At 45.2% G+C, this 22,185-nt stretch overlaps 1 protein-coding gene across 2 annotated transcripts; it reads left to right on the top strand.

The window, feature by feature from the left end:
- The first annotated feature begins 9,912 nt into the window (after positions 1–9,912).
- Camlg (calcium modulating ligand) lies at positions 9,913–18,978 on the top strand. Of its 2 annotated transcripts, XM_021659698.2 has the most exons (4): positions 9,954–10,732; positions 12,203–12,654; positions 15,422–15,487; positions 18,400–18,978. In XM_021659698.2, exons 1-4 carry the CDS (start codon positions 10,567–10,569, stop codon positions 18,589–18,591), a joined length of 876 nt encoding a protein of 291 aa, XP_021515373.1. In that variant the 5' UTR covers positions 9,954–10,566; the 3' UTR covers positions 18,592–18,978. The 2 variants fall into 2 exon arrangements, with proteins under 2 accessions (XP_060236592.1, XP_021515373.1); XM_060380609.1 differs by lacking the exon at positions 15,422–15,487 and having other exon boundaries at positions 9,913–10,732.
- Positions 18,979–22,185: the final 3,207 nt, after the last annotated feature.

The raw sequence follows: 22,185 nt of genomic DNA, 5'->3' as shown, positions 1-22,185 counted from the left end.
GGGTGGAAAAAGAAGAACCCACAAAGTAGCTAAATCCAGCTACAGGGTAGACATGGCAGGTTGGAGTGGAGTCATGCTCCTGAGGTGGGAGAAACTCAGGAGAAATTGCAGAACACTTAGAATATTCTCATAATTGGAATGAAGGACAGGTGCTGAGGTAGAACATGGGATTGGGGAAGCCTGGTGTTAACCCTCTGGGCAAGAACACTCCCACAACTTTTTGAGCCAAATTTGAAGCAAGCTTTAGTAAATACTTGCCAGGACAATGGATACTAGACAGGTAGGATTCCCAGAGAATGGCTGCAAATCACATTAATCAGAGGCTTATAAAGACAAAACTCACAAGGCTATGTACCTCCCACATTTGTCCAATCAGGGATAAGCATAATCCTGATGTACTTCTGTGTACCTCCTGCCTAGCTGTGATCAATCATGTCCTGTGGGAACAACCAAGATTGTTTATGGAAGCAAAAATACTTGGCTTGTTACCTTATATGAAGGACGGCCCCCAGCATGACAGGAAGCAGTCTGTCCTTGGGCAATGGGGCTCACAGGTTAGAGGTATGTTTGTTCCATGGATCTCCTACACACAGGAATTTAGACTGAAAACATACCATTAGCCCTCACAACCTAGCACCAACAAGAGTGGCTCCACAGATGGAGCCACTAGCAAGGCCTGCCTCATTGGGAGCAGCAGCTAGAGGGCATTTGGTACAGTTAAGGTGGGTGGTTTAATAGTGTGTACCCAAAGTGCCATAGGAGGAATGTGTTGCATTCTAGAGTTGAGAAGGTAGAACCCTCAGCTTTTCTTCAAGACTCGGGGAATGCCTTCTGCCCTGCTGTGTGCGGCTGGGTGGGCTGTGTGCTGCAAAACCTGAATATAAGTTGAGAGACATAGGCTGATATGGGCAAAACTTTAGGTTCCATTGTGATTCTAAGTCGAGACTGCCCAGGAACAGAGCCTCACACACAGCAGTGAGAGACAAGCATGCCTGCCTGCAGGATAGAGCTGTGGAGGAGAGGAGTCAGAGAGCTCTAGAGTTCTCACCTTGGATTTCCATGTCTCCTTGAACAGTAACTCATGTCTCTTAGGGTTGATGTGACAACAAAGCCACCAGCTCTGTATGACCTGGCATGTAGAAAAATCCAAAGAGGGGAAGGTCCTGTCTACCTGTACTGGGGTTGTGGAAACAGCAGAAGAAAGGCCAAGACGACGTCGTCTGTGCCTCATATTCCTGTGTGGCTGCTGTCATCACCACTATTACTGTGCTGGTGAGCACCCTGGAAGGGGCGGGCACAGACCACATCTGCAGCCTCCCTCCCTTACTTCCTGTTCTCCCATTCCCGGAGAATGGAAGAGTGTTGAACCCTGGTGGGCCAGGGGTGAAGCAGATGACAGACTGCCTGTCTGTTTCCTTCGCCCACCTCATGCACTAGTGATCAATATTCCTAACTTGCCACAGGGATGTGGATAAAACGTGCCAAGACATGAGTACACCTGGCCAGTGTGGGTGTGGGAGTAATGGCCATCATTTGGAGGGTGATCGCCACTTCTCTGCCTGTATTAGCATTCTCTAGAGAAACAGGACTGATAGAAGAATGAATATATGTGGGACTTAGCATGGCTTATGGGCTATGGTTCAGCTAGTCCAACAATGGCTGTCTGCCAAGAATCTACTAGTTGTTCAGTACGCATGGCTGGGTGGCTCAGCTGGCCTTCACTCTATGTTGGAATCCCAAAGGAGTAGGTTCTAATATCAGTGAAGGCATGCCTTAGCAGCAGGACGGATGAACATTCCAGCAGGAGTGGGGGCAAATAGGCGAAAAGCAGATTCCTACTTCCGTGTCTGTAGTGGGACTTTCAGACCAGCCAGCTGTATTAATATTTTATAGCTTAGGCCTTTTTAACTAGGCAGATTTCCAGCTACCAACTAGACTTGACCCAAGTAATCCTAGCACTACATTCTGCTCTGTGGCTGGATCTACTTCTCTGTTTCTCCTGTTCACTTATGTCCATTCACCTGTGTCCCACTGGTGAATCTCCTGCCTCTGCTACCGTCTTCTTGGAAGTTCTGCCTTCCCACTTCCTGCCCAGATATTAGCCATTAGCTCTTTATTACAGCCAATAGGTAAGTGAGAAAGGACAAATACTTAAAAAACATAAGAGCAGTGATGAGCCATAAAAATAACAATACTAAGGTCTAGCTAGTACTTAGTTCTCTGCCAGTTTAGCAATCAACAATTGAAAATACAGAGACCCACCCTCACACATTGTACCCCAACATGTGCTCATTTTAAATATTATTTTATTATTTGGGGTATTTAAACCTCTACCTCCCTTTCATTAACCCTTTCACCCTAAGTAAGAGGGAGAAGGTTAGTGGGGAGAGGGGGCATAGCCCCTTTTACTTCTGGCTGTTTAGGGTTGATGTGTTTCTGTTTGTTTGTCTTTTGAGACAGGTTTCTCTGCGTAGCCTTGGCTGTCCTGGAACTCACTCTGTAGGCCAGGTTGGCCTCGAACTCACAGAGATCTGCCTGCCTTTGCCTCCTGAGTGCTGGGTTCTTTTAGGGCTATACCAATCTCCGTCAACAGCAAATGCAGCAAGCATTCTCCTCCAAGGTGCTGCATTGAAACGTTTCTCTCTGTCTCCTCCAAGCTGCCACACCATCTATCTCTGGTCTCTCCAAACTGCTCCCCCTTCCTTCTCTTCCTGGATTCTAGCGTTTATACCTCTCAGAGTCCTAGACCACGCCCCTCTTCTTGCTGCACAAGCGGATGTTACCAGCTGGCAAAGACCATGCCTTGCAGGAGGCAGTTATCAGCAGTGGCCTTGCAACCCCCATCTACACTACCCTATTCAGTCCTTGAGAAGCTAATCCACTTCTTCCCACAATCATCCTTACTGTCTCTGAAGGCAAAGGACCATAAACATCAGTGATTATTTTGTGACATTTAACTTATGGGGATAGTGTAAGAGATGTATCCGTGACCAGATCCAAAGCAGCAGCTGTCTTTAGTAGCATGTGTGAGATCAGTAATATTTAGTTTTGATCTTCCTGTCTGCTTGCCACCTCCTGGCTGGCCAAAGGAAAGTGGCTCATATTTTTTGCTGTGGGGACTGTCTGTTTTTCCAGTGGCAAGAGGTTACCTTTTAAATCCCATTTAAATATGTATTCATTACTCCAGTGCTTTCCCTTCTTTCCAAGCTGATAAATTCTATGTGATTTTATGTAAACTGCCACTAGAAGGTGTGGCCAAGATTTTCGGGGGGGGAGGGGGACGGACGGTGTCTTCCCAGCTCATCTTATCCAGTCAAGAAAAATCTTGCTGGACGGTGATGATGAATGCCTTTAAGACTAGCATTCAGGAGGCAGAAGGAGGTGGATCTCTGAGTTTGAGGACACCTTGGTCTACAGAATGAGTTCCAGAACTACACAGAGAAATCCTGTTTAAAAAATAATAATAAAAAAGAAAATCCCTTACAGATATGTCCAGTATTTTAGATTCCAGATGTAGCAAGTTGGCAACCAAGACAAGCCATCATACTACCTAAGAGCTGGATGATGTTTCTTTTTGTATAGGTGACAAAGTGAGAACACGCAGAGGCAAGGGGGCTTGCCTGACTCAGACAATACGTGCTGGGGCTTGGGATGGGCCTCCCAAGTATCCAGCAACAATGCCCATGTGAGAGATGCCCCCCCCCAAAGACCCCTACCTTCTCAGAGGAGAAATTGCACAGGAGGGCTGACACAGTGGGTTACTGCCCTAACTCTGGGATGAATGCTGTCCTCATGAGGTACAGAGTATTGGGCCCCATCACTCTTCTGCATCAAGGAAGATGATTGTGTTGACTACTGGGGAGGCCCCTGGAGCCAAGGAACACTGAATGGCCATCAGTGTCCCCAGAGCATCACACAGAGACAGGCTACACAAACCTGGGGAAGGCTTGCTGATGGAGCAGGAACTTGTCAGAATGAGGAAAGCATCAAGCTACAGATACAAAGGGACTGGAGAGAGTGCAGCCCCCCAGGGTCGGATAGATGGGCAGAGGGAAGGTTAGGGTGAGTCAGGAGCCAAGAAAGCCACACAAAGCAATCTGTGTTTTATTCTAGTGGTTTTCACACAGAATCTGGGCATATGTCAATCTACGTTCTATATAGATCATTTGAGGTTTAATAATCCAATGCAAGGGCTGGTCATGGTAGCACACACCTTTAATCCCAGCACCTGCAAGGCATAGTCAGGCAGAGCTCTGAGTTTGAGGCTAACCTGGTGCACAAAGTGAGTTCCAGGACAGCCTGGGCTTCATAGAGAAACCCTGTCTCATTTTTATGAGGATGCAGGCTGTACCATAGGATGCGTTTTAGAAGCAATAAAGCCAGAGATGAGACTGTGAGGTGGGACAGAGAGATCTGCTGGTCCCTGGCCCTCACAGGATCAGTTCTACATTTCTTCCTTGATAATGTGCATTCCTCAGTGATGACCACAGGATCAAGTGAATGCTGGCAGCCTCAATGTCCTCCATCCCCCTCTTAAATAGCTGGTCTATTTGCTCATGGTTCTGGGTTTGCAGAAGTCCAAGGCTGGGGTATTTATACCTGATGAGGGCCTTTTAAAAATCTATTTTTCAGCTGGGCATGGTGGTACATGCCTATAATCCCAGCACTCGGAGGCAAAGGCAGGCAGATTGCTGTGAGTTCAAATCCAGCCTGGTCTACAAAGTTAGTCCAGGACAGCCAAGGTTACACAGAAACTGTGTCTTGAAAAACAAAAACAAAACAAGTCCATTTTTCTCAGCCATAGAGCCTTCCAGCAGTGAGTTCAAGGCCAGGCTGGTCTACATAGTGAGTTCCAGGACTCACTATGTAGACAGGACAGCCAGAGCTACATAGTGAGACCCTGCCTTAAATAGTGGCCCCCCTTTTAAATTTTTTTTCTTATAATGTATGGATATTTTTATTCTTTGAAAATTTCATGCTTGCACACAATGAAATATTATATACACTCCCACTTACCCCTCCAACTCTCTCTGTATTATCCCCAAACACTTCCCCTTCCTACCTTCCTTTTTTTTTTTCTCTTTTATTCTTTCTGCCTTTTTTTTTTTTAATTTAATGACTCACTAAATCCAATTAGTGCTGCTCATATGTGCATGTGGGGTTGGGGGGGTATTCCATGGCACATGGGAAAACTACCATTGTCCACACCCTCAAAGAATGACTCTCTCCCCCTGAAGCTGCCAGCTCCTCGGTGTAAGGAGAGACCTGTAGGTCATCTACCCTGTCTATGCGGAGACTGTAACTGGCTTGATCTTCTGTAGGTCTTGTTCAGGAAACTATAGCTATCCTGAGTTCACAGGTAGGTGAGATGGCCGCGCCCTGGCCAGAAGAGAGCTTCCGTTCTCCAGCTCTTGCAGTCTTCCTGCTGCCCACTCCTCAACATTCCCTAAGCCTTAGCAGGGGAAGGTTAGGGGTTATAGAGATGTCCCGCTTAAACCTGAGCACTTAATCTGTTCTTCTCAGCACTTTGACCCCTTAGTTATGTGTCTCCGCATTGACTGCTGTGTGCTGGAGAAAGAAGTGTCTCTGACCCAGGTTGAGAGTAGCCCAGCTGTAGTGGAAGTTTTGGTTCCTTTAAAAACTCAGCTATGTTATGTAAACATGTTTTTGTTTTAATCCCAAGTGTGAAATTTTAGTTTGTCTACAGCTGATAAGTGCCTCATGCAGGGGAATGGCGTGGTGTTTGTTAGCTAGTAACAGCCTCATGTGGTCCAGAGAGGGCCATGGTCTTGGCCAGAGAGAGTTGACTAAATTCTGAGGACTCTGAGGGCTATTCTACTATCCTTCCAATTATATTATAATTGGGTTGTGAGATAGTAGGCTTCTGTGTGGCTTTGTGTGTGTGGTTCCTCCGAGACAGGGTTTCTCTTCATAGCCTGGGCTGTACTCACTCTGTAGATCAGGCTTGCCTAGAACTCACAGAGATCTACCTGCCTCTGCCTCTGCCTCCTAAGTGCCTGGATTAAAGGTGTGTGCCACTATGCCTGATTCCCATATAGCTTTTTTATACAACCTTTCCTTTGGGTTAGCCTTGTCTTCCACTCAATTTTTCCACACTCTTACACCCCTCTTTGGCTTACACTTCCATACTCATTACTGAGAAAGTCAGAACAGACACTTAAAGAGGGAAGGAATCTGAAGGCAAATGCTGATGCAGAGGCCATTGAGGGGTGCTGCTTACTGGCTTGCTCCTCAGTCTTGCTGTTCTTTTGTTGTTGTTGTTTTTGGCTTTTTGAGACAGGGTTTCTCTGTGGGTAGCTTTGGCTGTCTTGGACTTGTTCTGCTCAGTTCACGAACCCCAAAAGACCAGGAATAAACAGACTCCGCTGTAAATACATGAGGTCCTTTTTATTGTAAATTATAAGCCACAGCTTGGGCCCACACCCCCCAACACCAAAGTGGTGGGAACTGAGCACCATGCTCAGGTTAGTTGGGTGATTTAAAGATTATGGTCCATCCCAGCATGCCCAAGGCAGGGCCAATTCCTGCCTGGCAAGCATCTATTGGTCAAAATGCTACATTTTGAACTGACTGGCTATAGAAAGGTCCCCAGACCATGACCTGGTATCCCTCCCTAGGGGGATGGGCCAGTTTCCTAGCAACTGTATCTCTAGTGGGTGGGGAAAGAATGCAGTAAGGTGGTCCTCCCCCTCAGGGCATTACTAGACTTCTCCACCCACCTACTTCAGGCCTTAATTAATAGCTGATTTTTAATCTTTTGGTCTCTCAGACTCACTTTGTAGATGGTGAACTAACATCGATCTGCCTGTCTCTGCCGCCCTGAGTTCAGGAATTACAGGCGGGGGCCACAGAGCCTGCATCAGTCTGCTTTCATATAGAACCCAGGACCACCAGCCCAGAAGTGTCCCCACCCACAATAGGTTGGGCCTTCATCAATCTCTAAATAAGAAAGTTGCCTTACAGTTCAATCTTATATAAGCATTTTCTCAACTGAGGTTCCTCTTCTCTGATGACTATTGTTTGTGAGTCAGGTAGACAGACATAAGCCTAGCCAGCACAGTAGTCTACCTTTCTACTTTACTTTCACTATCTAATTTGCAACCACCACCACCCCCCATTCCCTAGTACTGCCCCCAATAGGCCTTTTTTAGTTTCCTGGCTTCCACATGTCCGCCAAGTCTAGACTCCACGTAAGAGGGAGAACATTTGGCATTCTCTGTCTGGGCCCAAGTTACCTCAGCATGACTGTGACCTGTGGTGGTTTGAATGAGAATGGTCCTCATAGGCTCATATATTTGAATGCCTGGATTGCAGCTGAAATAGTTTGGGAACAATTAGGAGGGGTGGCCTTCTTGGAGAAACTGTGCCACTAGGGGTGGGCTTTGATGTTTTCAATAGTCCATGGCATACTCAGAGCATTCTCTCTCTCTCTCTGTCTCTGCTTTGTGCTTATGGATCTGATGTAAACACTTAGCTACTGTTCCATATCTATCTGTCTACTTCCATGTGATGGTCATGTACTCTGACCATCTGGAAGTGTAAGCTTCCAAGTTAAATGTTTTTTTTTTTAATATGTTGCCTTGGCCATTATGTTTAGTCACAGCAATAAAAAAAGATAAGACAAATTCTATCTGTTCACCTGTAACTTTCATGATTTCATTGTTTTTACATCCCACAGTGTACATGTACCACACTTTTCCCCCTTATTTCTGTGTTGACTGACATCTATGTAAAATCCTCCTTGTTTCATCAGGTTTACTATCTTTATTTATGTGTATGGGTGTTTTGGCTGTATGTATGTGTATGTACTGTGTGCATGCCTGTTGCCAGGGGAAGCCAGAAGACGTTATCAGATCCCCTGGAACTGGAGTTTCATATGGCTGTGAGCCACCATGTAGGTACTAGGAATGAAACTCAGGTCTTCTGGAAGAGCAGCCAGTGCCGTGCCCTTAACCACTGAGCCATCTCTCCAAACCCAACTTAGTGTCTTTGCTGTGCCCATGTACCATCAGCCCTGTTCTGTTCCTCAGGGCTATAGAAAACATTCAGCTCAGGTAAAACCAACGTGTGCTAATGTGCTTGCATTTTCTGGCTGTCTCCTAGCTTGCTGTAGTTCATTCATGAATGTTTGTGCCAAACTGGCTAAAAGCAAATGACATAAAAATCATAAGAAAGCTGGGTGACAGTGGTACACGCCTTTAATCCCAGCACTTGGTAGGCAGAGGCAGGTGGATCTCTGTGAGTTTAAGACTAGTCTGGTCTACAGAGTGAGTTTCAGGACAGCAGGACTACACAGAGAAACCCTGTCTTGAAAAACAAAAGCAGAAATCATAAGAATATATAGTCATGAATATATGACTTTATATTTTTATAACTTTCAGATTTTTTAAAATTTATTTTTAATTCATGTGTTTTGCCTGCTTGTACATCTGTATGAGGGTGTTGGGTCCCCTGGAACTGGAGTTACAGACAGTTGTGAACTGCCATGTGAGTGCTGGGAACTGAACCCCAGTCCTCTGGAAGAGCAGTCAGTGCCCTTAACTACAGTCCATAACTCTCTAGTCCATAACTTTTGGATGTATGACTCATCCATTTTTAATTACTTATGATTTGTTTTATGCACACAGTTGTTTTGCCTGCATGCCTAAGCACTATATGCATTCATTGCCTGCACTGGCCAGGACAGAGCATTGGGTCTGTCCTGGGTCTGTCTGGAAAAGAAGTTACAGTTGGATGATATGTGGGTACGGGGAACAGACCCCAGGTCCTCTAGAAGAGCAGCAGTGATCAACAGCTGAGCCAATTACCCAGCCCCACAGACAGGGACAGGGACTAGCCACACATCCCTGGCCAGCTAGAATTCACTACATTACATAGTGCATGCCGGCAGAAACTTAGATATACCTGCTTCTGTTTCTCTGTGGCTGGGTTTAAAAGGCTTTGACGACACATCTTTCCAGCTCAGCCACCTGCTTTTGGTCAGGTTTGTACTCCCAGACATGAATCCCCAGTCTATTGTAATTACTCATTTTTCTGTTTAAATCATTCCATCTTTGTGTTATTAGGCAGTTAGGTTCCTTGGTCATTCTGACATTTGATAACTTCCTTGCATGTTGATATGACAAGACACCCCATCTTATAAAATGTCTTTTAGATAGCAAGAAAATTTAGGTACACACTATGCCCTTTAGGGTGTGTGTCTTTTTTTTTTTTTTTTTAACTTCTATTTTTATCTTAGCTTACTGAGACAGAGTCACACTGTAGAATCTGCTACAAAAAAAGGCAAGTGCCTGCAGCTGCAACCTCCATTTTGCTTCCTGGCATGACTATAAAACGAAGCTGCTCTTTACCGCTTTTCACCCATCAGGCAGGGCGTTGGCTCTCTTCATGTAGGAGGGAACAGAAGGCACTTGGTGGCAAGGTGTGCTTTATTCAAAGGGCTGGAGATCTGAGAACACAGGTTACAATCCTTAAAAAACCGTTTGAACGCTCCATGTTAAACTAGCAGTTTTACAGGGAAGGAAACAGTTAATTTTAATTGCTCAAGCTTGCACTTCTCGAAACACTAAATCTGGTTAATCTTGAACGGTTTTAAAGAAATGTTTTATTTATTCTTATTTTATGTGTTATTTCGGTGTTTTGCCTGCATGCATGTCTGTGTGAGGGTGTCAGATACCGGTGTTACAGACAGCTGTAAACTACCGTGTGGTTGCTGGGAATCGAACCCAGGTCCTCTGGAAGCGCAGTTGGTGCTCTTAATTAGTGAGCCATCTCTCCAGCTCTCTTGAACGGTTTTAACCTTTTGCACTTCTCCAGCACTCCACCACCTGACTTGGGAGAGCGAACTCAGGTCAAACCAGCTACCGCCAATAAACGTGTGCCGAGCCACTCAGAACAAACTACTAGCGTACGCTGCAGGTTCCTGTCTATAATATAATACAAACTGCAAAGTCCTTCTCTGCAAGGACATTTCAGTAACAGGGCTGCAAGTGAGAAGAGGAAGAAGATTATGGAGTGTCGGCAAGTAAGACAACTGGGTCACGAAAGCGACTCGGAAAACCTGGCAGAAACGCTGTAAAAAAAACTACCCTGACCACCACCATCAAACCCCAGGGCCAAGCGCCCGGAAAGCGTCGCAGTCGCCATTTACGTATCCAAGGCGCAAAGATGCGTAAAGACTGGTGACAAACTCCTGCCGCTGCAACCTCCATTTTGCTTCCTGGCAGAGAAGAACACGGACCCGTTCCTCACTGGCACTTCGCCCATCCGGAGGACGTCAGCCTCCTCCCCTTCGAGAGCCCCTGCGAGGTAGCCCGGTGGCGAGGAACCAGAGCACGGCAAGCTAACCCAGGAACCGAGAAACCCCGAACCCTGGGCTGCCCTCACTGAACGTGGCGGCAGAGCCGCGTGCGGGCTCTCGGCGCATGCGCCCTCCTCTGTCCCCGCCTCCTAGGGGGCAGACCTCCGGTGGGAGTGGGCCCGAACTCTGCGGCCCTGCCTTAAGTCATCCTCCGGCGTCACCCTGCCCCGCTCTGGAGAGAAAGCATGGAGCCGGGGTCTGCGGCCCCCGACGGCGGGGACAGGCCCGCCGCCCCCTCGGGCCTGTCGGCTTCTCAGCGTCGAGCGGAGCTGCGGAGGAGAAAGCTCCTCATGAACTCCGAGCAGCGCATCAACCGGATCATGGGCTTTCACAGGCCCGGGAGCGGCGCGGGTGAGAGCCTGTTTCCCGTCTCCCGCCCATCACTTTGAATCTTCAAAATCCCTCTCCTCCCACCGCCTCCAGCTCTCGCAAACCTTGTTACCCCAAAAGTGCAGTCTGACCGTCCTCTGTCCCCGCCCCCTAGTTGACGACCCGTATTACATTGTCACTTAACCTCGGGGCGTTCCTTGTTGCTTCCTATTTTCTTGGATCCTCGCACTGGCCACAGAGCCCTGGTTCCTGATTCTCTGGGTCCAGTTATCCAAGACAGCTCTCCATTCCTTATTCCTCCCCTTTCTTGAAGGCCATGTAGTTTATCCCAAATTTGTCATCCCACTGTGCCCTCAGGGAGATTGTTTTCATGTACTCTTCAAAGGCTTTTCTTTCCAATTCCTCCCCTGACGCCTACCTTTTGTCTTTTGCTTTGTAACTCTTGTCCCCCATGAGTTTGTCATTACTCAACTATTGGCTAGTCTGTCCTTTGTGGGGATCAGGGACCCTGTGGTCATATCTTGGTGGCTGTGCTGAGTGCCTTCAACTTATGTCACTTATGGATCTTCTAGAAGAGGTGAATGTATATGAGCGAACATTCTTTGTAGGCCTTCCCTAAAGATGTAATGCACCGGCTCAGATTTCCTTTCACTGGCTGAGATTTCATCCCTCATTTCAATCACTGCATTTACCCTAAAGGAAGCCCGTTTCTCCTGCAAAGCTGGGTCCATTACATTGTGGGTCCATTACATTGGTGGGTCCATTACAAACACAACTGACTATGACTATGCTCGGCTTCTCCAACTTCCCACTGGAGTGTAGAACTCAGATTTCTGTGAGGTGTTAAGAGATGTCGTCCTAGAGAATACAAAGAGAGGTGTGGGTACCTACAGGAAACATTTTCTGTGGTGCTTAGTCTGAAGATATTTTTTAAAGTATTGGTACTTGTCTTTCTCAAGTTACTTTCTTGTTCTATCCTTTTGCTTTGCAAATTTTATCATTTGTAGAGTTCTTTCTATAAAAACTAGAGCAGCATCCTCAAAGTGCCTGCTCACGGCTGTGGCAGTACTTGTAGAAACACCACACCCAGCGCTCACAGCACTCTGGACGCAGATGTGACTGTAAAATAGAAACCTCAAGAGATTTTAATAGTTTTTTATTTTTAATCAGTATCAGCTACTGCAAGAAAGTCAGTCATATCTCTGGGTATTCTGTCTGTGAAAGAGTTGTTCTGTATTCCTGGCAGTATCCCTTACTATCTTTGCCTGTTTGCTTACCAGTCCCATCTCCTATCCTCAGGTTTGTACCTCGCCAGAGCTCCTTTTTAGTGTGGTGTGTTTTAAAGGTGAAGAGGAAGGAGCTAGTTTTGTTTTCTGCAGTCAGTATGTTGTTTGATTCAGAGACCAACTTCTAGCGGTGGATTTTTGAGTGTTAGTGCTTAAGATGCTTTCTGAGTATGTAATACGCAGGCTTTAATTCTTTTTTCCTCAGAAGAAGAAACTCAAACAAAATCAAAGCTGCAGGACAGTGACAAACTGAACTCCCTCGGTGTGCCTTCCGTTTCAAAGAGAGTAGTGCTGGGAGATTCAGTCAGTGGAGGAGCAGCTGACCAGTCTGGTGGTGTGGATCCAGGAATCCAGCTGGGGGACAAACTGGACTCGTTGGTTAAACCACCAGAATGCAGTAGTGATGATGGGGTTGAGCTCCGACAGCGCAACAGAAGTGACCTGACAGACCCGGCCCAGAGGGCGTCTCACCACAGCCTAGAACAGTACCTTTCCAGATTTGAAGAGGCCATGAAACTTCGAAAACAGCTGATCAGCGAGAAGCCTAGCCAGGAGGATGGAAGTACCACCGAAGAATTTGACTCTTTCCGAATATTTAGATTGGTGGGGTGTGCACTTCTTGCTCTTGGCGTCAGAGCTTTTGTTTGCAAATATTTGGTAAGACAAGAGCTGAAGGCTAGGAAAATGTTCGCTGAATTGTAATAATGGAGATTTCTTGCCAGCATTACCAGATCTATGGGGCCATTTGAAAGTGTATTATAAATCCAGTTATTTATCCTAGTTACAGAATGAGAGCCTATGAATAGTAGTTACTACTGTCTGTTTACAAGCCAGGTACCATTTTAAGTGCTTGTCTTACATTAGTTCATTTAATTTCCATCTTAACATGTCGTTTGAACCCATGAAGACTCAGATTCACTCACCCAAGGCCACAGTAACTGACAGGTGGGATGAAGCCAGGCAGTCTCATCCTAGAACCAGAAGTGTAGACACCTGTACCTACTGCATATTAGCTAGTAATTTCCCAAGTAGTTGGAGACATTAAGGTGTACTTCATTTGGTCCGGGGTCAGGTGAGTGTCTACAATACAGAAGCTGTTTCAGCGTTGTATAGCGGTAGTAGTGTCATGACAACAGTGCCTTTTTTCAAAAGACTTATTTTAATTTGATTTTGTGTATTTCCTACATGCATGTATGTATACCATGTCCATGCTTGGTGCCTACTGAGGCCAGAAAAGGGTGTCAGGTCCTCTGAGCTGGAATTAGAGGCAGTTGTGAGCTACCGTGCGAGTTCTGGGAACTGAACCCAAGTGCTGTTACCCACCTGGCCACTGCTCCAGCCTCCCAATGTCTTGATTTGAAGTAGGTGCATTCAGTAGACCGTTAAGAATATTCACTAGATACATACGTACAATTTACATACATCATAAGGTGAAGCAGGTTTTAAAAATCTGCTTTTATGCAGCCGGGCATGGTGGTCCATGTCTTTAATCCCAGCACTGGGAGGCAGAGGCTGGTGGATCTCTGCCTTCTAGGCCAGCTTGGTCTATAGAATACGTTCCAGGACAGCCAGGGCTGCACAGAGACACCCAGACTCAAAAACAAATCAAAAGTGCTTTTATGCAAATATTTTCTTTTTTTTAAATTTGTATTTTATTTTTATTAATGACAGTTTATTCACTTTGTATCCCAGCTGTAGCCCCCCTCCCTCATCCCCTTCCAATCCCACACTTCCTCCCTCTTCTTCTCTATGCCCCTCTCAGAATCTGTTAAGCAGGGTTAATGGTCTCCCCTGGTGATAAATAGTCACCATAGCCAAGATCAGTGATGCCTTTAGTATATGAGCCAGGAGCTGCTCTTATCTAAGGGCTCTGTGCTGTGGTGCTATTTATTTTAAAGATTTATTTATTTATTATGTATACAGTATTCTGCCTTCATGTATGCCTGTGTGCCAGAAGAGGGCACCAGATGTTGTTATAGATTGTTGTGATCCACCTGTGGTTTCTGGGAATTGAACTCAGGACTTTTGGAAGAACCGACAGTGTGTTTAACCTCTGAGCCATCTCTCCAGCCTCCAAAAGCTAATTTTAAAGATAGTTTTGTTTATTGTATGTGTATGAGTGTTTTGCCTGTGTGTGTATACTTTGTGTGTGCTGGGTTCCTGTGGAGTTAGAAGGGGGTGACAGCTCTGTGGAACCAGATTACAGGTGGTTGTGACCACCACATGGACCCTGGGAATTGAACCCAGGTCTTCTGCAAGAGCAGTGAGTGCTCTTTCCCACTGAGCCACCTCTCCAGCCCCTGAGGGTTTTTGTCATTTTGCTTTTCTGGCTTTCTTCCCTGTCAGATATTCAGCTGTTTGTTTCTTGCTTCTGCCACACAGCAATGCTCTTTGCCCCTTGATAACTTATTACATCTTAGAAATAATTATGTAAGTTAAGTGCCATTTTGATTTTTTCCCTTTTGTTGAAGACGTCAAACGGCCAAACTGTTTTAAAAATAGCCTGTCATTTTCAAGCCAAGCTGTATGTCAACTCTGCCTCAGCTCCGAGGGACTTGTGGCTTTGTCCCTGGAGCGCCAGCTTTTAGTCTATGCCGTTAGTTGGTCGGTCTCTTCTAGGGGAGGGAGAGGTTACAGCACCACTCAGTACTCTGAAAGATGAGTTTGGGGCTGGGCATGGTAGACTCCATGTCTACCTCCAAGTCTAGGGCAGCAGGATCATGAGTTCAAGGCCAGCGTCTACATAGTGCCTCTCTGTATCAGTGGTTCTCAACCTTCCTGATGTGGCCCTGTAACACAGTTCCTCATGTTGTAGTGACCCTCAACGGCAAAATCGTTGCTACTTCATAACTGTAGTTTTGCTGCTGTTACGAATCACAATGTGACTATCTGTTTTCCAAGGTCTGCGGTGACCCCTGTGAAAGGGCTGCAACCCACAGGTGAGAGCTGCTGCTCTCCATAGTGAGTCCCTGTCTTATACAAAGAAAATGAAGCTTTGTGCTTGAGCACACATTTGGGCAGGGCACACTGAGAAATCACATCACATGAGCATGCTTTACGGACGGATAGTCAGACCTCTGTATTTCCTTACTCTTCTGCAGAAACAATAGTCCAGGGCTGGAGAGATGGCTCAGTGGTTAAGAGCACTGTCTGCTCTTCCAGAGGGCCTGAGCTCATTTCCCATCAAGCATATGGTGGCTCATAGTGAGACCTGGAGCCCTCTTCTGGCATGCAGGGGTACATGCAGGCAGAACAGTGTATGAATAATAAAAAAAATCTTTTTTTTTTTTTTAATACTTCCAGCTGCTGCACTAAATATTCTCCTGTAATGTTTTGCTTGGAATTTATAGCTTTTGTTAAGTTGACTTAGTGTGATATGAATGATTCAATTGGAAACATTTAATTTTATTTTCTGTCTTCACAGTCTATATTTGCTCCATTTCTTACTTTACAACTTGCGTACATGGGACTATACAAATATTTTCCCAAGGTAAATTTAAGTCTTTTCTTAATTATGATGTATTTAGGTTGACTCGTGATTAAGTAATTGTCAACAATTTAATTTATTTGTGTGTGCATGTATTTGTGTGTATATGTAGGATATGTAAGTTTGGACATGCTTTGGTGGAAGTCAGAGGACAACTTTTAGGAGTTGTTTTTCTTTTTCCTGTTCTGGCTTCCAGGGATCAGAGTGAGGTCATCAGGCTTGCAGACCAGCACTTTCACCTGCTCATGACAGAACTTAAGGGGTGGGAAGGTAGCTCAGTGGTTAAGAACACATTCTGCCCTAGTCTGCTCAAGTCTGATTCTCAGCACCCATGTCTGGTGGTTCACAATTGCCTGTAGTTCCAGCTACAGTGCTCTGGCCACTGTGAGTACTAGCTCTCATGTGCACATACCTGTACAGATACACACACATACACATAATTTAAAAAGTTCTGTTTGGGAAACATTACTTAGACTGAGTTAGTGCTACAGGGTTAGGGCCAGCAAGATGGCTTAGCAAGTAAAGACAGTTCCCACCAAGCCTGGCTTGAGTTTGATTACTAGGAATCATGGAGCAGAGAATGGCCTGTGCAACGTGCCCTCTAACTTTCACACTCATACACAAACAACCACTCAGTCATTACATGTAATGAAAACATTCAAAATGGCTTCCCTGCCAGAGCTCATCTTCAGATTCATTGGGAAATTTAGTAATTCATTCTGTTGGTAAGAAATTAATTGTTAAAACGAATTTGGTTGTTTTTCTGGGCCCCCTTTTGGATCCGTGATAGCCCATTCACTTTACTGTTGGGAATGAGAGATACTAGACAACAGTTACACAGCAGAGTGGTGAGCTTGGCTTGCCTCAGTCAAGGGTGAACTCCCTCGTATGTCAGCCAGGTGATGCTTGGAGGTAATTCTAACATTCAGAAGGTGTAGCCAGAAGGAGCATGAGTTTGAGACCAGCCTGGACTGCCCCTACCTCCCAAGTGCTGGGATTAAAGGCGTGTGCTACCACCACCAGGCAAGAATTTGCTAGCATGAGTTTTTGTTTTTGTTCTTCTTCAAGACAGGGTTTCTCTGTGTAGCCTTGGCTGTCCTGGACTCCATTTATAGATGAGGCTGGCCTCGAACTCACAGAGATCCACCTACCTCTGCTTCCCTGAGTGCTGGGATTACAGGCCTGTGCCACTGTGCCCTGCTTAGTATGAATTTTGTTGTGGATATAAGTTTTTGTTTCTCTTGGTTAACTATGTAGCTTTTATATGTTTAAAATTGCTGAGTCGTCAGTAGGTATTTAGTGGTACTAAAAAATTTAAAACTCACCTTTGAATTCCTTTTAAAAACAGACTAGGGCTGGAGAGATGACTCAGTAGTTAAGCATATGGTCTGTAACACCAATCCAGGGCATTTGATGTCCTCTTCTGGCATCTGCAGGTACAAGGCATACATATAGTGAGTAAATACACATGTAGGCAAAAATACCCATATACATGAACTAAAAATAACTACAAAAATGAGCCGAGTATCAGGAGCTACATTTTGGGTGGGAGAGTTTTCTCTAGCTTGCATGAAGCTATGATTCTGAGCCTCACTACCACATGAATTGGGCATGGCTGCTCATGCCCAAAAGCCTAGCCACTGTGAAGGGGAGTCTATTAGTAAGTCTTAGACGTGTAGCCAGTTTGCGGCCAGTCTGGGATCATGTGACGGTGCCTCAAGAGCCTAATTAGCCAGGTAGTGGTGGCCTTTAAATCTAGCACTTGGGAGGTAGAAGCAGGCAGATCTCTTGAGTTTAAGGCCAGCCTGGTGTACAGAGTGAATTCCAGGACAGCCAGGGCTTCAGAGAAACCATGTTTCGAAAACCAAAAAAAGAAAAAAGAAAAAAAAAAAAAAACAACAAACTATTTTTAAATGAGACAAGATAGTTTCCCCGAGAAGTGCTCTAACTATTCAGTGACATCCCATCCCATGAAAAGCTAGGCTCTGCTTCTTTGCACAGCTGCTGGGGTCCTGTAGAGTGTCCCCACAGTTTTGTTTGCAATTGCATGCTCTCCAGCATACCTAGATTTTTCTGCTTCTGGCTTTTGTTGTCATGAGACAAACTTAGGATGGATTTCTCCTCCGCCTCTGAAAAGATCCTGCCCATCTGGGCAGGCTGCTTCCTCTACTCTGAAATCTTTCCAGATATGTGTGTGGTGCTGGGCTGGCTCAGAGCTTCTTGGTCCCTTCCTTTATTTACATGAGACACCAGCACAGTCTCTATGCCATTTGAATCCGTGGGTCAGGCATTATCACTTCATTTATGTGGTATAGGTATTTATACCCTGTAAGTAATATTTTTCGTTTGTTTTTGAGACAGGGACTCTCTATGTAGCCCTGGTTGCTCTGGACTCACTTTGTAGACCAGGCTGGCCTTGAACTCACAGAGATCCTCCTCCCAAATACTGGGATTACAGGGGTAGGCCACCAGGCCCAGCTGGTTTTTCTTGTTTTTTACCTTGTGTTATTGTATGTCTCTAAACTTGTTACTTATGTCTTGCTTCCAAAATGATAGTCAATTAATTAATTAGGATCTCTACAGGGGCCTGGCTGCCTTAGAACTTACCATATCATCTCTGTGAGCACACAGATCTGCCTCCCTCTGCTTCCTGAGTGATGAGAGTAAAGGCGTGCACTGCCACACCTGGAGAATGACCTTTAGAAGACTTCAGCTGGGGATGGTGGTGTTTGCTGTTGCCTAGTCATTCTTTGCTTGGCCTATTCTGTGCCCAGTAAATGTGATACTGTTTTGACACTTCATTAGCAGTTTTAGTTTTGAAGACAGTGAGGAGAGATAACAGCCTCAATCGTGCTTGTCTGGAGCATGTGTCGTCTGCCTAGGGCATGTGGTTACCTTTCTTTTCCTCTGTGCAGGGTGAAAAGAAGATGAAGACCACAGTGCTGACGGCTGCACTGCTGCTGTCTGGAATTCCCGCTGAGGTGATAAATCGGTCCATGGACACCTATAGCAAAATGGGTGAAGTCTTCACAGACCTGTGTGTATACTTTTTCACTTTCATTTTTTGTCACGAACTGCTTGATTTTTGGGGTCCTGAAGTACCCTGAAACCCAAACAACTTAAAAGACGTTTACAAAGTGAAAACAATTTCTCTACTGCACTGCAGTGTCTCTAAAGGGGGCAAATTAGTTTATATCTTTATGGAATTGTGTTACTTTACAGGAAACCAATTTATTAGTTTCCCTGATTAAAAGGGTTGAATTTGTATCACTACTGTTATGAGTAATCAAATAGTAACAACGTCATTAACAATTAGAAATGCAGTCTTCACCTTTCCCCTAACTTCTGAGATTTATAATACCTTTTGTGGGACTGGGCTAGTACTTTAGGGGAGTAGAAAACATGGTCTTAGCCTGCCTACAGGACCACACTTTCTGTTTGTGTTTCTGTCCTGAGAAGTGAAACCATCCTAAAATAAAGTGAATGCAATTCAATTGTCTTTTTTCTTTTGGTTCTTGAAGATAGGGTTGCTCTGTGTAGCCCTGGCTGTCCTGGACCTCACTCTGTAGGCTGGCCTTGAACTCAGAGTTCTCCTTGCCTCTGCCTCTCTAGTGCTGGTATTAAAGGCGTGTGCCACCACTGTCCAGGTGAATTGTCTAAGAGTAAGTCTGCACATTTTATTAAAATTTTTTTAAAGATTTATGTAATGTATATGAGTACTCCATCTGTATGTACACATGCACACCAGAAGAGGGCATTAGATCTTAGTATAGATGGTGCGAGCCACTATGAGGTTGCTGAGAATTGAACTCAGGACCTCTGAAAGAGCAGACTGTGCTCTCAACCTCAGAGCCATCTCTCCAACCCCTGTTCTTAAAATTTTTAACACAAAGACTGAAACGGGTAGCAAGCCTTATCCTTTCTTGAGTAATGTACAAACATTTCAACAAAGAAGGGTTAAAGTTCATACATGTGGGTGGTAGTGTAACTCTGACAGAATGCTTGCCCAGCAATGAATCTCTGACATCTAAGTGGTGGTGGGGAATTACACAAGTGAATGCAAAAGATATTTATTTAAAAAAAAAAAGTTTATGTATCTTGTATTCATCTCTTTTTTGTTTAGATTTATTCATTTTTATGTGCATGAGCATCCTGCCTGCATATTTGCTTATACACCATGTACATATCTGGTACCTGCAGAGGCCAAGAGATGTTTTTTGTCCTGTCTTGCTGTGCTCCAACCAAAATCAGGCCTTGTGCATACTAGCTTAGTCACCTAACATTGAACTACATGTCTCAGTATTTCTTTTAAGATTGTTTTTATTAGATTTATTAATTTTGCATATTTTACCTGTGTGTATGTATTGCAGCATATCTGTATTTGGTGCCTATAGAGGTAAGAGGAGGGCACTGGATCTCCTGGAACTAGAGTTATGGTTGTGAACCACCGTGTGTGTGATGAGAATTGATCCCAGGTCCTCTGCAAGAGCAAGTGCTCTTAACCCCTGAGCCATCCCTTCAGCTCCTGAGAAGTATCTTTTAAAAGAAAACTAGAACAGAGGTGTTAAAGTGGGATCAGAGTAATTTAGGCAAATAATACAAGAACAGAACACTCTTTCCTACAGTAGTGATTGTATTAGTGGCTTTTTATTGATATAATTAAACACCACCGTGACCAATGCAACTCATAAAAAAGTATTTTGTATTTATTTATTGTTTTTTAAGACTGAGTCTGTTGATGTAATTAAAAAACAAACAGACAAAACAAAAAAAACAAACAAAACTCCTATTTACATTTCCTTTATCTTTTCTCCATTCTCCACCCCAACACCAGGTAGGAGAGAGAGGGCACAGTTCCTTCTGTGCTGCTTCCGGCTGGTTAGGGTCTCGTAGGGTTCCTTGGAGCCAGTCTAATCCTCCTTTCAGATCTCGAACTTCTCTTCTCATAACAGCAACCAGGAAGAGCAAGGGGGAAGCAGCAGCAGCCTTGCTCTTTCTCTTCACTTCACACATGGGCTCTGGCATTTATCCTCTCTCCGCAGTACTCAGATTTAAACTAGTAAAGAGCTTTCCAAGCGGCAGGAGGCAAATAGTCTGCTGCTGTGGACCTTCTGAATCAGTCCCACACCTGGGACCAAAACAAAAGCATGTTTATAGCTACAACGAGGTTCTCTGTGTAGCCCTGGCTGTCTTGGAACTTACTCCCTAGACCAGGCTGGCCTCAAACTCACGAAGGCCTGCCTGCCTCTGCCTCCCAAGAGCTGGGATCAAAAATGTGCACCACCACCACCACCACCTGGCCTCAAGTGCAGTTCCAAGCAGTATTCAAGGTATGTTAATTTCAGGAGTGAACGACCATTATTTTCCTCCACTTCTCCTGGGCCCCATCACCCAGCTTCATGGCTGTAAATACTTTGTATTCTCCATTTCTTTCCCTCATTTGTTCTTTGAATTCCAGATGTCAGTAGCTATTGTTCATAGCTGTTGTTTCCTGAGGGTCTAGTGGGCATCTTCAACATTCCAGGAGTGAAACAACTTCCTTTATGTCCTCCCCCAGATCTGCTGCTCCACGTCCTTCTCATCTCTCACTGTGATCCCCAAGAGCACTCTTCAAAACCAGGAGTCATCTACGTCCTCCCCACAGCCTCTGTGCAGCTGATGAGCTCATGTTCTGCACGAACATTCTGAGCATTTCTCTGCTTCTGGCATTTAAGACACTAGCGATAGGTGCTGCTTTCTGCCCTTCCACTTCTCGAGACACATTTAAATTCTGTTTTCTAAGTTGGCTTCTGACTTCTGGCCTTAAGCGATCCTTCTGCCTAAGCCACCCAAGCAGTTGAGACTGTGGGATCACGCATAGTCCGTTTTCCCATTCCTACTGTGTCTGTCTGTATCCAAGCAGCTTGTGCTGCTGAAGCTTGCTGCTGCACTGTGACCACCCATTAGTGCAGGGGCTCACAAGGATAAGTACCTGTCGTGGAACCTCAGACATTGCCGTCTCCATGCCTTTCATTGCTGCTCACTACTTCCCGGTTAGGCAGCAACCTGTAGGTGAAAAACAGAAACTCAGCTTGGAATCTTCGTCCTTCATTTAATTTTTAAAGGCATATTAATGCTGCAGGATGGCCAGCAGGTAAGGCTATTTCCTACCAAGCCTGAGGATCTGTGTTTGATCATTGGGACCTGCTGTGGTGGAAGAGCTGTGAATTGACGCCAGCCAGTTCCTCTGCCCTCCACGAGTACACGCACATGCAGGCACTCACACACAATTAGAATGGAATTCAGAAGGTTGATTGCTGTGCTGAGACCGAACGAAGGGCTACAGACACGCAGGGCCACAGACACGCAGGGCACGTGCTTTCCTGATGAGTAATAGCCAATTGCATTTTTTAAAGAAGTCAGCTGATAGAGGTAAAATTCATGAACAAGAAAATCCACCAATTTAAAGCACACAGTTCACTGGATTTTAGCAAATGTGTATGTTTGTATGACTGCCCCAACCAAGATAGAATGTAAGAAAGTAAAATACTATACATGTAGGAAACATGAGGCCGAGAGGCAGACAAGAGTCGATTTCAACAGGCTGAGACTGTTGGAACAGTGGGAGCCCCCTTCCTTGCAAGATGATGGCTGAGCACACTTAGAGGGCACACACTTTGTGTGTGTGTGTGTCTATGGCTACCAGGAAGTTACAGCTATTT

The sequence above is a fragment of the Meriones unguiculatus genome, chromosome 3, assembly GCF_030254825.1.
Source record: "Meriones unguiculatus strain TT.TT164.6M chromosome 3, Bangor_MerUng_6.1, whole genome shotgun sequence".
Taxonomy (NCBI): domain Eukaryota; kingdom Metazoa; phylum Chordata; class Mammalia; order Rodentia; family Muridae; genus Meriones; species Meriones unguiculatus.
Note: the sequence above shows the minus strand (reverse complement) of the source record. Positions and strands in the feature narration are given on the sequence as shown.